Source organism: Neoarius graeffei, chromosome 2 (genome assembly GCF_027579695.1).
Source record: "Neoarius graeffei isolate fNeoGra1 chromosome 2, fNeoGra1.pri, whole genome shotgun sequence".
Classification (NCBI taxonomy): Eukaryota; Metazoa; Chordata; class Actinopteri; order Siluriformes; family Ariidae; genus Neoarius; species Neoarius graeffei.
The window spans coordinates 65,715,603-65,729,415 of record NC_083570.1 but is presented as its reverse complement, the minus strand read 5'-3'; the positions used below and the strand labels follow the sequence as shown (position 1 = coordinate 65,729,415).

Below are 13,813 nucleotides of genomic sequence, written 5' to 3'. Positions count from 1 at the left end.
CCACGGGGAGAACATGCAGACTCCACACAGAAAGGCCCTCGCCGGCCATGGGGCTCGAACCCGGACCTTCTTGCTGTGAGGTGACAGCGCTAACCACTACGCCACTGTGCCGCCCCGACTCTGAACTGTTTTTGATAATCTAGAAGCCATAAAATAAAAATCTGTAACAAAATTTGTACTAAAAACATAGTTTCTCAGACTCTTGCACTGTGCTGTATGTAAATAATCAAACCAGCTGTAGTGTATTATAACAGTTCAGATTGAATCGGTTGTTCAGGTTGTCCTCCAATATGGAGGATGGCATATCAGGTAATGATTGGTTTGAACTGTTAAACCTTTTTAAAAAAAAATTTTTCAAAACCAACCTTGGATGTAGCCTTCTCCAAATCACATTTTACATAATCATAATTATCCATTTAAATATAATATACAAATCACATTTGGAGTCCAGGATGTGTCTATATATTTGTGAGCTAAATGCTAATAATAGTGTGGTTACAAATTTTGTTCATTTTCAGCTCCTGGACAGAAAATGATCTACAGGAAAATGGTAGAGCAGTCCTGCATTGGATGCCTCGTTCAATCAGAACAGACCGTCCACCAGTTACAAAATAGTCTCCTATTGTGTGGAGGCTGACATTTTTGCTGTTGTCGTTGTTAAAATTTAATGGGTTTTTTTTCTGTACTTTTTTTTTTTTTTTGTAGTTGTGCTGGTTTCTCTACAGTTCCCCCATTATCCTCATCTACTCAGGCAGGTTTTATTTGTTTCTAGTAGACAAGAGTGATTGTAGAGTTTAGCCCTTCAGAAAGCTCAGTCTCTAATAAGAATGTATGATGTACAAACAATGAGGAAAGTAATTGTGTACGCACACGAGACTCTGTTTTCCAACAGGAAATGAACAGTATGTCAGGAGGGTAGGGTCGATTTATAAAATATGAATTGACGATTGAACACCTTACAAGCTCGCTCTTACCTGGTCTTTTCCTTCTGACTTCTCAAGTGGTGTCGTTGTACGCTCCTCTCTCCGTCCTTACGCAACGCTACGTGTGATGTGTGCAATCCGCATGAAACCAGACCTCTTGCTGATCCTTCTGTTCTGAAAATATAACCTTGTTGGTAGTTAAACTAGGAGACTGGAAGGTAAGCGACATGATGGTAATGAAGTTAAAGCAGATAGTTGGCTAGTAAAGTAGCGATGTTATTAGCTAAGTTTGATAGGCTGCTGGATGACCCCTGTTTGATTTAACCTGCTGCATTGCTGTGATGTTAGAAAAGACCACAGCATTACAAAGTCAGCGCTTGTAGTTTAGAGAAAAACTGTCCAGATCCTTTTTGGCTTGTTTACTAAGAAGACATCCACATAATTCCACCTTGTGTGTAGTTCTGCCAAAGTTGTTCTGACCTAGTCTGGCTAAGACGACTTCAAAGCTTTGCGAGCATTGGTCTGGCAAAGATAATAAGCCCAACCGTTTCCCAAAGCGCGTGTTGACCCGCCTCCCTGAAATGCCTCAGTTTGCTACTGGTCGAAGCCAGAAAAGGCTGTGACGAAGCTTAAACCAATCACATCACTCTTTCCTCTGACATATGTGACACGACGGGGCTAACTGGTAGATTAAACTCTTACCGAAGCCGGTCGGGAGCAAGGCGAAAACGTCCTTCCTTTCAATAAATACCTCCAGGGCTGCTCTTTGCTCCGTTTTCAATGAGAACTTGCTCCATGTTCGTAATGTTTCTAGTGAATGAAGCGCTTCCGGCATAGATTCTGTAAACAATCTATGGCTTCCGGTCGCAGTTCTACTACGTCAGTGCCTTGAACACGCCTCTACCCAGGGCCGTTGGAGATGCTCAAAGTTGATTGGCTCCCGATTTTTCGGGAGCTTGGAAGAGCTGGAGATAGCTTGCCTGGCCAGACTAAGCTCGCAACAGGCCCTTGTGTTGCGTCACGCTTAGGATGGGCGGGCCCAGGCTAGTTCTGACCCGCTATGTGGCATCAGAAGTTTGGTAACGCTCAAAATAATTGCGATTAGATGAGGGCTTCATGAAGGGGAAGACTTTTTTTTTTTTTTTTTTTTTTTATTATTATTCATGAGCAGAGAGATTGTACTGCAGCATGGACTGAGCGATCTCATGATGTGAACGAGTCTTGAAGCGCACTAAACATTTTGTTAGGTTCAAGTCAAGCAACCCCATAACAAAGGAGCGGAATCTGAGAACAGTTTGTGGATTGCTAACTGTTGTTCCGGTAGCCAGTGACTTTACGAGTGGAAAAAGTAGAGTTCGGCAAAATTGGAAACCCTGCGTGGCAAATACACACAAATGATTCCAGACATAGTCTCTCTTACTTGCTCACATCCATATTTTGCATATTTCAGAGTCAGTGTATGACCTGCTGCCTAAAGAACTTCAGCTTCCTCTAGCCTCACAGGACCGCCACACCATGAGCCAGAAGAGTGGTGGAGAGGCAGGCCCTCTTCCCTCTGCTGCCGTGGCCTCAGGTAGGCTACTTTCCCTACTAATTTTCCTACTACCATCTTCTCTCTTTGGTTACCCTGAAAATCGACTCATCCAATTTTCTTCCTCCTGATCAGTCTCGATTTATTTCACTGCTGCCTTCTGTTCACTTTTGTGAGAATTTTTAACATGCATGCAAGTGACCTCATTTCCACTTCTAGCATTCTGCTTTGGCCTTGACTTCTTTTGCCTATCCATCCCTCCAAATTCATAACATTTGCATTTAACATTTCCAAACAGTGTTTTTATATCCATCTGCCAACTTTACTTTTTTTCCCCAAGGTCTGTTTCTTTTCACAGGTACTTGTGGTGGAAATTCATCAATGTACTGTTCACTTCTGTAACCAGATTCAGTTGACTAACTCCAATAAAACCACTAAAATGTTTAAAGAATTTCCTGTTATTGCTCTCAGCGTGCAAGAGTTATTTCCTGGTTTTTGCCCAGACCACTTTCTGGCATGTGCCCACCAAAAGCAAGTTACAGTAAAGAGGACCCCAGAAGACGACTAATACATGTCACCTTTTGACTGTTTTAACTTTAAGACCTCGTTAAGAGAAAGCGTGTAGTGTTTTGCCTTAAGGTACATTTCTCTAGTATTTTGTTTGACAAACCTAATTAAGAGCTTTTCTTCTGATCTTCTCCCTTGTACGAAGAACTGTATGTCCTGTAGTCAGTGCAATGGTTGAGGGTTATATTTTGAAAAGTTCCTGCTCAGCTGCTTTCTGCTTTGGCAGGAATGTGAGCATAAAATGGGGCTGTGCATCTAAGGACCTGTTTTGGGGCAATAAATTTTAGATCTACCGAATACGAGATGACCAATCAGAGTTAAACCTGCAATTATTACTGTGACACTGAAGATGGAATGCTGGCTCTGTGAAATATATATACCTTTTTTTTTTTTTTTTTTCCCTTTTCTTTTACCAAAATTTGTTTTTGGTACTGTGTGCTCTGGTTAACGCCAGCATTGATTTGTGCACAAAATGACACATTGACCAAAATTTACTGATAATGACATTGGCTGACCATTGACCAGCACTTACTGCTCTTTTGCTGTCATTTGTCATTTTTATTCCAGGGAGTTCCCTCTGAAACAGGGAGAGTCTGCTTATAAAATGGTCTGCAGTTCTCTGCTTCGTAGGTCAGAAGCTTGTTTATTCTGTCTCCATGGCTATGCTCAGTCCCAACCAAATCCTCCAATTGGCATGCATTAGCTGATACCTGAAAATTATAATTGGAGCCTATTTGTTTTGACAGGCTGTGTAGATTAGTTCAGCGGTTAGTTATGCGATAGCAATTACACACGCTCTATATGCTTTACGCATGTTTACATGGCAGAGGATTTCATGTTTTTAACATTTTAGGCCTTAGACTGTAATTTATGATAGAATTACATGCAGTAATGATAGAATAAGAAATTTCTTTACAGACGTATTCATTGATGGCTAGAAAGGAAAAGGAAAAAAATTCAAGGATTTTAGACATGATTGACCTGATTGCTATGTTTTTTAATTTCGAAAAATTGGCCTAAAGGGTTAGGGCAAAATCATGCACAAATTGCACTGCTTGATCGGGACTGCTAGCCAGTTTTGTAGTAACGAGTGTTATTAACTCTCTGCATTGTGCACACTACAGATGCAGCCACCGCCTGTGTTTCATCCTCCCCTGGAGGACACAGCAGTCCTCCTTCCTGTCCCAGCATGCACTGTGCTACTTCAGCTCCAGAGCAGTCGTCCAGGCTCCACTGTCTCCCTGTCGAGGTGCTGGGAGCAGAGCCTGGTTCGGCTTCTGGTATCAGTGGGAATGCTGGGAACGATAGTGTCGGAGCAGCAGCCCATCAGAGCCAGATGACCCCCTCAAAGCGACGCACTGTACTTAACATCTCTCCACCTCCAGAAGACCTGCTTGACGACAGCCGCATGTCCTGCCAGGACGAGGTAACGCTCAATCCAGACTCTGAGCAGAGCGGAAGCATATGGATGGATGACTCCGTTTCAAACTTTAGCATGCTGAGCAGCAGTTCGTATAATGACAACACTGAGGTTCCTCGGAAATCCCGTAAGCGAACACCCCGCCAGAGGCCAGGCCCGAAGCCTGTGGCCAGGGATGAAGCAACCATGGATGTGTTTGATGCTGACAGCGCTAAAGCTCCACACTTTGTACTTTCGCAACTTGGCTCTGAAGGAAAGGGCAATCTCAAAGGGAGGTGCGTTGACAATTTCTCTCTGACTTTTTGATGTTTGTTAACCTGTGTAAATGTTCTTGAGGTTTTAAGTTCTTTAAAACTATAAGATGGTTAAGCTGAGCTATGGCACTGATTATGCATAAGACAGGGGCCGGTTGCACCAGCTGAACTAAAGTTTGATTATGAGTCAAGTCAGTTTTAAACCATATTTTGAAAGTATTTAGTTTCAAACTAATGTGGTGTAAAATTGTACCATGGACACTTAAGGTGCATATGTCAAGTCATTTACTTCACCGTATTACTGAATCTTTTGTATGCTTTTCTGGCCACAAGCTTCAGAATCACTTCCATGTACGCACACAATTGCGCAGCAGTTTCCATGCATGGGGGGAAAAAAAAACACTAACACATTTTTGCCTTTGTTTTGGGGGAAGGTGTAGTCACCAGCTTGAAAGAAACATGACTGCAGAAGTACACTGCAACCCTGCTGTAACGATCTCCTTGGGGGACGTCCAAAGAGTTCGTTATACCAAAAAGTTCGTAAGACTGAAATGGACTGACTTGTTGTACCACTCACTCTTATGTAAAACAAAACCAACTGTATTTAATTTATAGATACGCTTAATTCACTTAAATATTTACAAAGTAAAGGTGGTGGTGGTAGTAGTAGTAGTAATAATAACAATAATAATAATAATAAGCGTTTGTCACATGTACTCGAGCACAGTGAAATTCCTCCTCTGCATTTAACCCATCTGAAGCAGTGAACATACGGAAGTGAGCAGTGAGTGCGCACACATACCCAGAACAGTGGGCAGCTATGCTACAGCGCCTGGGGAGCAGTTCGGGGTTAGGTGCCTTGCTCAAGGGCACTTCAGCCATGATGCAGTGGGAGGGGAAAGCGCTGCTTATTCACTCAACTCAGGGCTGGAAATTGACGGACGCCCATACGCCAATGGCGTCAAAATTTTGCCTCTGGCGTCGGAAAACACACAAAGCACAAGCCCTGATGGCTTGTAACTGCAAGTGTCATAAATCACCGAAAATCGGCTTACTGTGTATGTATAGCGAGGGCGGCGCCATTTTTGTTGTTTCTTGCGAGACGTGAGTGAGACGCGTGATTTTGGAGTGATTTGGCAATTTTTCACCAGATGGCGTGATTTCCGTAATTACTGGGAATTGGCGCATTTTTATTTCCCGCTGGTCAAAAAAAGTAAGTAATTTGTTTCCTGTTCAGTGGGTGAATCACTTGTAAATATGTTCAACTTATGTTTATTGTTTTCTGTTTTACATATCAATGTAAATGTTGTTAAAAATTCTAGCCTAATATATATTCTAGCTTTAATTGCCGATTACCTCAGTCCTTAGTATATTTTCGTAATAAGCTGTGATAAATTTTTGGGATATTCACTTTGTACTTTTAGTTTATTTGTGTTTTTCTTCAGATTATTACTACTTAACTTATAACATTTTTCACGTCATTCTTAAACTGAAAAAACTTGTGCACTTTATTATGATTAACTCGTATTACTGATGATTGACATTGATCGCTGAGTACTAGGTATTGCAATATTGTAGAGTAATATGATCTGAAAAAGTAAATTTAGTTCCTTGATCATTGATTTATTTATATTTGGATGATTGATTCTGCTGCTCACGGTCATCCCATGCTTATATAGTACATGTACAGTCAGTAAACACTCCCCAAACAGATATGTACGAAGCAGGTTAGCATGCTATAGAGGGCAAATTAAAACCTAAAAGGTGCATTAAGAAAGGATCATAAATTACTAAATGTGCAATAGCTATAAAAAAAACAAACAAATGTAGACGTCAAATCTTACCACTTACTAAATCTAATCACTATTAAATACATTGCAGCTGTGTGTGTGAACAGTTACACCATCACAATATCTGAACTACTACTACCAAGTAAACATCACATCACACACATCACATTATCTCTAGCCGCTTTATCCTTCTACAGGGTCGCAGGCAAGCTGGAGCCTATCCCAGCTGACTACGGGCGAAAGGCGGGGTACACCCTGGACAAGTCGCCAGGTCATCACAGGGCTGACACATAGACACAGACAACCATTCACACTCACATTCACACCTACGGTCAATTTAGAGTCACCAGTTAACCTAACCTGCATGTCTTTGGACTGTGGGGGAAACCGGAGCACCCGGAGGAAACCCACGCGGACACGGGGAGAACATGCAAACTCCGCACAGAAAGGCCCTCGCCGGCCCCGGGGCTCGAACCCAGGACCTTCTTGCTGTGAGGCGACAGCGCTAACCACTACACCACCGTGCCGCCCCCAAGTAAACATTAATAAAAAAAAATTCTCATAAAATGTAAAGTAAGATATTATTATTTTTTTTAAATATTTGCTATAAATTTGATTTTTTATTTATTTTTTTTAATTTAAAAATTAAACTCAATGTGTCGGGCTAGTGAATTCAGAGTCGGGCTAGTAACTTTGCAAAGTTACAAGCCCCACTGGCTTGTTGGCAAAAAAGTTAATTTCCAGGCCTGCAACTCCCCTCACGTTTTTCCTGCTGGTCCTGGGAATCAAACCAGTGACCCTTTGGGCCCAAGGCTGCTTTTCTAACCTTCAGGCCAAGTTACTCTTAAGTCAAGGAAATGGGTCATACTTGCTGCTGTTTGTTTGCTGCATCATCTTTCTTTTCAGCCCAACATATTGATTGCAGTTACGAACGAAGGCTCGGTGCTCTTTTAAAGAAAGTTGAAATTGAATGTCGGGATACCATATTCTTTCGACAAATTTGTTGCTTTTGCACCATGCTTTAGACTGTTCAGGATATGAAGTTTGTCTTTGACTGTGAGTATCTTGCGTTTACGAGTCTCGTGTAATGGAAGTAGATGACTGGTGTAATTGCAGGAAGAGTGTTTATTTAAAAACGGGATGGCAAACAGTTCAAAAACGTAAAACAAAGGCAGGGTTGTGGAACAGGCAATGGTTGAGTGAATTTTGTTTGTTATGGCTGGGTTCTTGCCCGAACTGATAATCGCATCATCGGTTTTTCTTTGGCTAATCAGACACCAGGTACACAACCACACTTGCCAGAGCAGTTGGGGGTTAGGTGCCTTGCTCAAGGGCACTTGAGCCAGTCCTGCTGGTTCAGGGAATTGAATCCAGCAACCTTTTGGTCCGAAAGCTGTTTCATTATTTGGCTATGGCTTTCTCCCCATGGTTGAGTGAGGCGCAAACAGAATATCAGAAGTAATCACAAAGGCAAAATACAAAAGCAAGTTAAAACCAGAAAAGCAATACACAGCACAAAGGTTTGGTAATGTAAGACCACGGGCGATTGCTCTAAGACAACGAGGGAGGCTCAGCCTCCTCTAAAAATGACGAACATTGTGTAGGATGAATTGCGCTAGGCTTATGTTATAGCCGACCTTATAACATTGCTATTTCAGATCCAGAATCATAGAAATATATGTGCTCAACCCAACTACAGTCCGAAATCATTCCCTTATAACTTTAATGTGTGCGTGAGTTTTTCCCCCTCGTGACAGCGCGATGCAGCGCAGCCTCAGTGGACTTCAATGGCATTTGGGAGCTCTGGGCTTTTCAATCTCAAAATGCAAGGCGGTTATTGGACAAATACTGCGAAAACGCCCGCCCACGGAGTCTCACGGACTCCCAGCCTCAGTGGACTTCAATGGCATTTGGGAGCTATGCGCTTTTCAGTCTGAAAATGCAAGACGGTTATTGGACAAATACTGCGAAAATGCCCGCCTACGGACTCCCAACCTCACATGGGAGGGACATGGCAGTTTCCGCGAGGAGACTGGTGATTGGTGAAAGTGGCCGAATATTTTCTTTGACAGCTCGTTTCAAATATAGCAGGCAGCGGTGAATTTCAGTTCAGTCCCATGCGGATTCGCAAGTGCTGTGGTGTATTGTAAGAGATCGGCTTACGTTTCAATTTCATTCATTACATACGGTTTCTACCAGCTTTTTTTAGTTTGTATATATTTTCATTGTAAATAAAGTGTAAATATAGTGTTGTCAAGTTTGCTATCTTAGTTCCAGAAATTTCGTTTGAGTGATTGAACTTGAGGGGGCTAGTCAGCTAGCAAGAAAGCTGCGCACGGATGCCAAGCATTGCTGATTTAATTTTGGCGAAGCCATTTGCCAGTCTTCCTTTCGAGGAAAAAATTTAAATTAAAGAGCAGGGTAGACTAACGCCTCAAATTGACTTGGTGAAAAAGGTAGGGAATAATACTCGTTCCTTACAGCTCTCCTGGTACGAGAAAGTGAATTGGCTAACAGCAAGTGACCCACATCAACAACAGTAAATAGGCTACTTTAGTAATATGTCATGGATGGACCAAAAATATAGAATCTATTTAAAATGTTTATGCTGAGTATATTATATTGGAATATATATTTTTCTGGATATGAATTAAACACAGCTACAATTTGGAAAACATTTTTAAACAAAAGCACAGCCGAGAACATTTCACACTACAGACCTGGATTAAAAGCGAAGGGTTATCAAAATTGTCAATAAAACATTTCTCAGTCAAAATAAGTAAAATATAGGGAAAGTGTCATTGAATGAAATGTGTGGCACCCAGCTCTACTGCTGAGGTTCCTGACAAAGAGCTGCTTTCAATAATCAATTTTTAAACAACATGCCACAATTTTAAAATATAAAATGTTAAAATATACCCCTCCCCCCCAACACCACCATATTGTACAGTAGGCTAATGGGCCAAAAGAACCTGTTATTTCACAGTTTGTGACCCTGCCAACAATCAGCCAGATCAGAGGCAAGAGTATGGGCAAAATTGATGTTTTTTCTTTTAAAATCTGGAAATATCGTAACCGACCAGCCTCCCCTGTTTGAAAGACTACCAGCCGCCACTGTGTAAGACACTCGGTACAGTGTGTATACTTGGCAAAATCTCTGTGTTTAGGGACTCCTTATAAGTGTGTGTGCTGTGATTGCGCTCCAATCTGGAACAGGTGTATGGTAATTAGTCCTAATGGTGCTGCGCACTTGGAGCGCATGGACGTGATGAGTGGCCATGACAACAGTGCTACGGAGTAAAGACTCGAGTAAAACTGCTTTTAGCATGTAAAATGAAGTGCTTTTAAGGGAGATGTAATGTAAAAAATATTTTTTTAAGTCAATGATTGCCATTCTCAATAATTGTGAGCGATTGACATCTAATGGCCCTTTTCCACTACCCTTTTTCAGCTCACTTCAGCTCGCTTCAGCTCACTTCAGCCCGACACGGCTCGCGTTTCGACTACCAAAAAACAGCACGACTCGGCTCGCTTCAGCCCTGCTTAGCCCCTAAAACTCGCACCGTTTTGGAGTGGGGCTGAAGCGAGCCGAGTGAGGCTGGGGGCGTGAGCAGACACTCCCCTGTGCACTGATTGGTGAGGAGGAGTGTCCTCACATGCCCGCACACACCCCGCGAGCACGTTGGGATCTGTAAACACCGCAAACCCAGAAGGAGAATTATTACGAGAATTTCTGAAGCCTTATGCGCCTCGCCTCATCTATACGCTCTTGCCAGTATCTGTTCGCGTTGTCGCTGACAACAAGCCACAGCACCAAGACCAGCAACACTAATGACTCCATGTCCTCCATGTTTATTGTTTACTCTCCGGGTCGTGAGACTACCGCTTAAAAGCTCACTGCTGTCACTGTTTGCGCTGCTTAACGACATCACCTGACATCCACCCACTTTCGCTAACTCCACCCAATGTGTCCACCCACTTCCAGCCAGCACGGTTCAGTGCGGTTGTAGTCGAAATGCAACTCCAACAGCCCCGCTCAGCTCGACTCAGCCCAACTCAGCACGGCACGGCTCAGCCGCGTTTGTAGTGGAAAAGCGGCATAAGTGAGGCTAGTTAAGCCTTTGTTTTATGGCATTAACACAATTAAGTTGACTACAGACCTAATTACTTATTTGTCTCTGGGAAGACTGATGTGGTGTGGGTTTTTTTTTTGGGGGGGGGGGCAATACTCCTTGTCATTAAAGGTGGGGGAAATGAACTTTGGTTTTGTTATATGTGAATGTTTGTAGTATATAGATGAAAGTCTTCCGGTTTTACCCGGAAATCCGGATATTTGACAAAACTCTTGAAAATCTCCGGTTTTCCGAATGGAGAAATTTATTTTTCGGATTTTTCGCGTTCCTAGACGCGGCGTAATACTTCGCATCGTCCTTGCATGGGCATGGTCCTTAAATAGCCCAAACATAGTTCATTGATTTAAAGACAGGTGTTCTTTGTTAACGGTGCGCGTGCCAGAGCTCGTTAGGCGCACCTTCAGGTGCACGAGCTAAGGTGGTGTTTACATTAGACCGTATCCGTCTCGTTTTCGGCGCGGATGCACTGGCCGTGCACATTAAAACGCCAGGAAACGACTCCACAGGCGGAACAACTTGAATCCGCCAGGGCCCACGTATTCAACCCAGTTCGTATCTGATCCGGTGCTGTGTAAACATTGAGGAACGAGGAAACGCTGTGCTGAGCTCTAGCTGACGTTGTCATTGGACAACGTCACTGTGACATCCACTTTCCTGATTCGCTGGCATTGGGATCTCACACACAGCGGCTCAGTCCCGAATCACTGCTCGTGCGCTTCACTCACGCGCTCTGTGAGCTGCGCAGGGCCGGAGTGCGCACCCTCCAGAGGGCACTCGCTGTTCAGGGCGGAGTGATTTGGAGCGCAGGAGGAAGCGCTGAGCCGCACTGAGGTTTATTTACACATTTCAACTTGTTTACCTCCTTCAGGCGCTTAAACTCAGTGAGAACATGAACATCACAGTCAGGTGTGTTTATCTGCTGGAGAAGGTGTTTGCTTGCCATCCTTCCACTTGCAAGTGGTGAGTGACTTGTGCATGCCCGATATGCACTGGGATCATGTGAAGTGCTGTCTAATTAGTCATGTGATTAGCGTATCCATGTATTGGCGTTGCTGTGTGCACGCGAATCGTGTATTGGCGTTGCTGTGTGCACGTGAATCGTTTTAAAAACGTTAATCTGATGATCCACTGATACGGTCTAATATAAACACCACCTAAGGCGCGCAGGACTGACACTGTTCTGTGCAAGCGTAGCACTAGAAAGCGTGTTCAAGCTGCCAGTGTAGCTGCAGTCTTTTTAGTTGCGAATTACAAGTATTTCCTCTTGTTTAATAATTCGCCATGTCAAAACAAGCAAAACTTTGCTCCTCCTTTCGACGTGAAGAGAGGTCAGCAATTTATTATACATCTTTTTCCATCAAAGTTGCATTTTGTGGCTTCGAAGCTAAGTTTTAGTGCTGTTTCTAGAACACATCAAGAAAATGTGGAAGAAACAGCAATAATGGAAGAGCCGGTTTCTAAGCTACCTGAAACTAGCAATGGTAATTTATTTTTTGTTACATAATGCGCTCAGGCTGCCAGTCAGTGTGTGACACACACACAAATATGAATTGGAAATTTTTAGTTCACTTTAGCTTATGCAAACACGCAACTCTGATAAACGAGGCTCAATGTCCCCAACACTGAAACCTGAAAGCTTTAGAAACTCTAACAGACCTTTACTTTTTAACAGTACTGTTTTGGGATTTTGCGGCATTTACCTTCAACTGTCTGATTTTTTTTTTTTTCAAAGTAATGAACTGTGTAGCAGGAAAATCACTGCGTTTTCTAAATGCACTCCTGAAAATTACTCATTAACTAGGGGAATTAAATTTGATATTTTTGACATGGGCTATTCCATGTAAATGTCAACCTCACCATGCAAAAATAAAGCAACATGTAATACATCAAAACCACTCCCAGAGATATCACCTAGGCCTGTATTTTACAGATGTGAATAAGTTGAACCAATTTGTCACAAGAATTGTTCCCTTTGCCTTCACTACTTTAGCTAATGACAATCAAGAATTTGGTGATTTCAATGCATCCAATTGAGTACTTTTTTCAACAACCAAAATATGATGCATATATTCGCCCACAACAATGTTCAGCGTCCTTTCAGGACGCAATGGGGTTATTGAAGCAAACTGTAAATGAGGTATATGATTTCGCATTTCATTGTCACCGTGGAGCCGTGTTGATGCGACACCGATTTACAGGACAGGTGCTGTCACGTCCGTAACATTTTTTTGAAAAAGTTCTTATTATACATCCGTATGAAATGCAACACAGAACACACTCTTTGCGCAAAACTAATTCATTTTGAGTTGATATATTAAAATAAAGTAGCCGTTCTACCCCCTTTCTAAATAGTATATTTCCACGTTACGGATGTTACTGTTACGGATGTGACTATTCAAAATCTTAATGCAGCTGATTCTTCAGCGCGGATCTGTGTCAACGCGTTGAACTGAAATAACTCCAGTCGTGTAACATAAAGTTAAAACCTAGGTCCACACGATTCTGTTTGCCCTTTTATCCTTACCCATTTTGAGAGTTGGCAAAAACAATAGCCTAAGTAAATCGCATGCAGGAATGAGTTACAGTGAACGGTTCACAATCACCAAGACCTCGCAGCTATCCATCACCGGGATGTAGCCTACCTGATGTCCCGTTATACCCTAATGGTTTCAAAAGTTTATTGGAGATACATAGATTGTAAATGAAGACGTTTTTCAGGTAAGTATTGCCCAATTCATTAGGTTTTGTATTGTTTTGTATGCGCGAGAAGTAGTAGGCTATGCACGAGGAGGAGACCTGGCTTTGGCTTTGTTTTTATCATGCCACTGAAGGAGGACAAATTATGGGTGGCTAGGGAGCAGATCATCAGGCTCCTCAATCCTTTGGTGGACAACAGAGGCAGGCATCACTTCAATGAAGCTGTACAGGCAGAATAGACAGTAGACAGGAGATCCCAAATTTCAAACTAAACAAACTAAATAAATAAACAAATAAATACATACATAAATATTTTGATCACCTAATATGTCACTGTCAGTCTTTCTTTCTTATAATGTAAAACCCAAGCTAAAATCAACTTTGATCATGTACAATTCTATATTATTGCCACAAGCCACAGAAATGTATGCTAAAATCCGCAAAACAATAGCCATCCTAAATATTATTTAAGAACTTTGATAGTTTTAGCTGATATTT

General features: G+C 42.3%; 1 protein-coding gene across 4 annotated transcripts in view; it reads left to right on the top strand.

Moving 5' to 3' along the window:
- The window catches only part of nfat5a (nuclear factor of activated T cells 5a), a 42,064-nt gene that overhangs the window by 16,347 nt on the left and 11,904 nt on the right, over positions 1 to 13,813 (top strand). The window contains exons 1-3 of one of the 4 annotated variants that reach the window (XM_060914720.1): positions 2,436 to 2,496; positions 2,813 to 3,651; positions 4,146 to 4,716. In XM_060914720.1, the coding sequence (XP_060770703.1) occupies positions 4,211 to 4,716 (506 nt within the window). In that variant the 5' untranslated portion in view covers positions 2,436 to 2,496; positions 2,813 to 3,651; positions 4,146 to 4,210. Of the gene's footprint in view, positions 1 to 2,373; positions 2,497 to 2,812; positions 4,717 to 13,813 lie in introns of those variants that run through there. The other 3 variants (XM_060914722.1, XM_060914718.1, XM_060914719.1) reach the window with 3 other exon arrangements.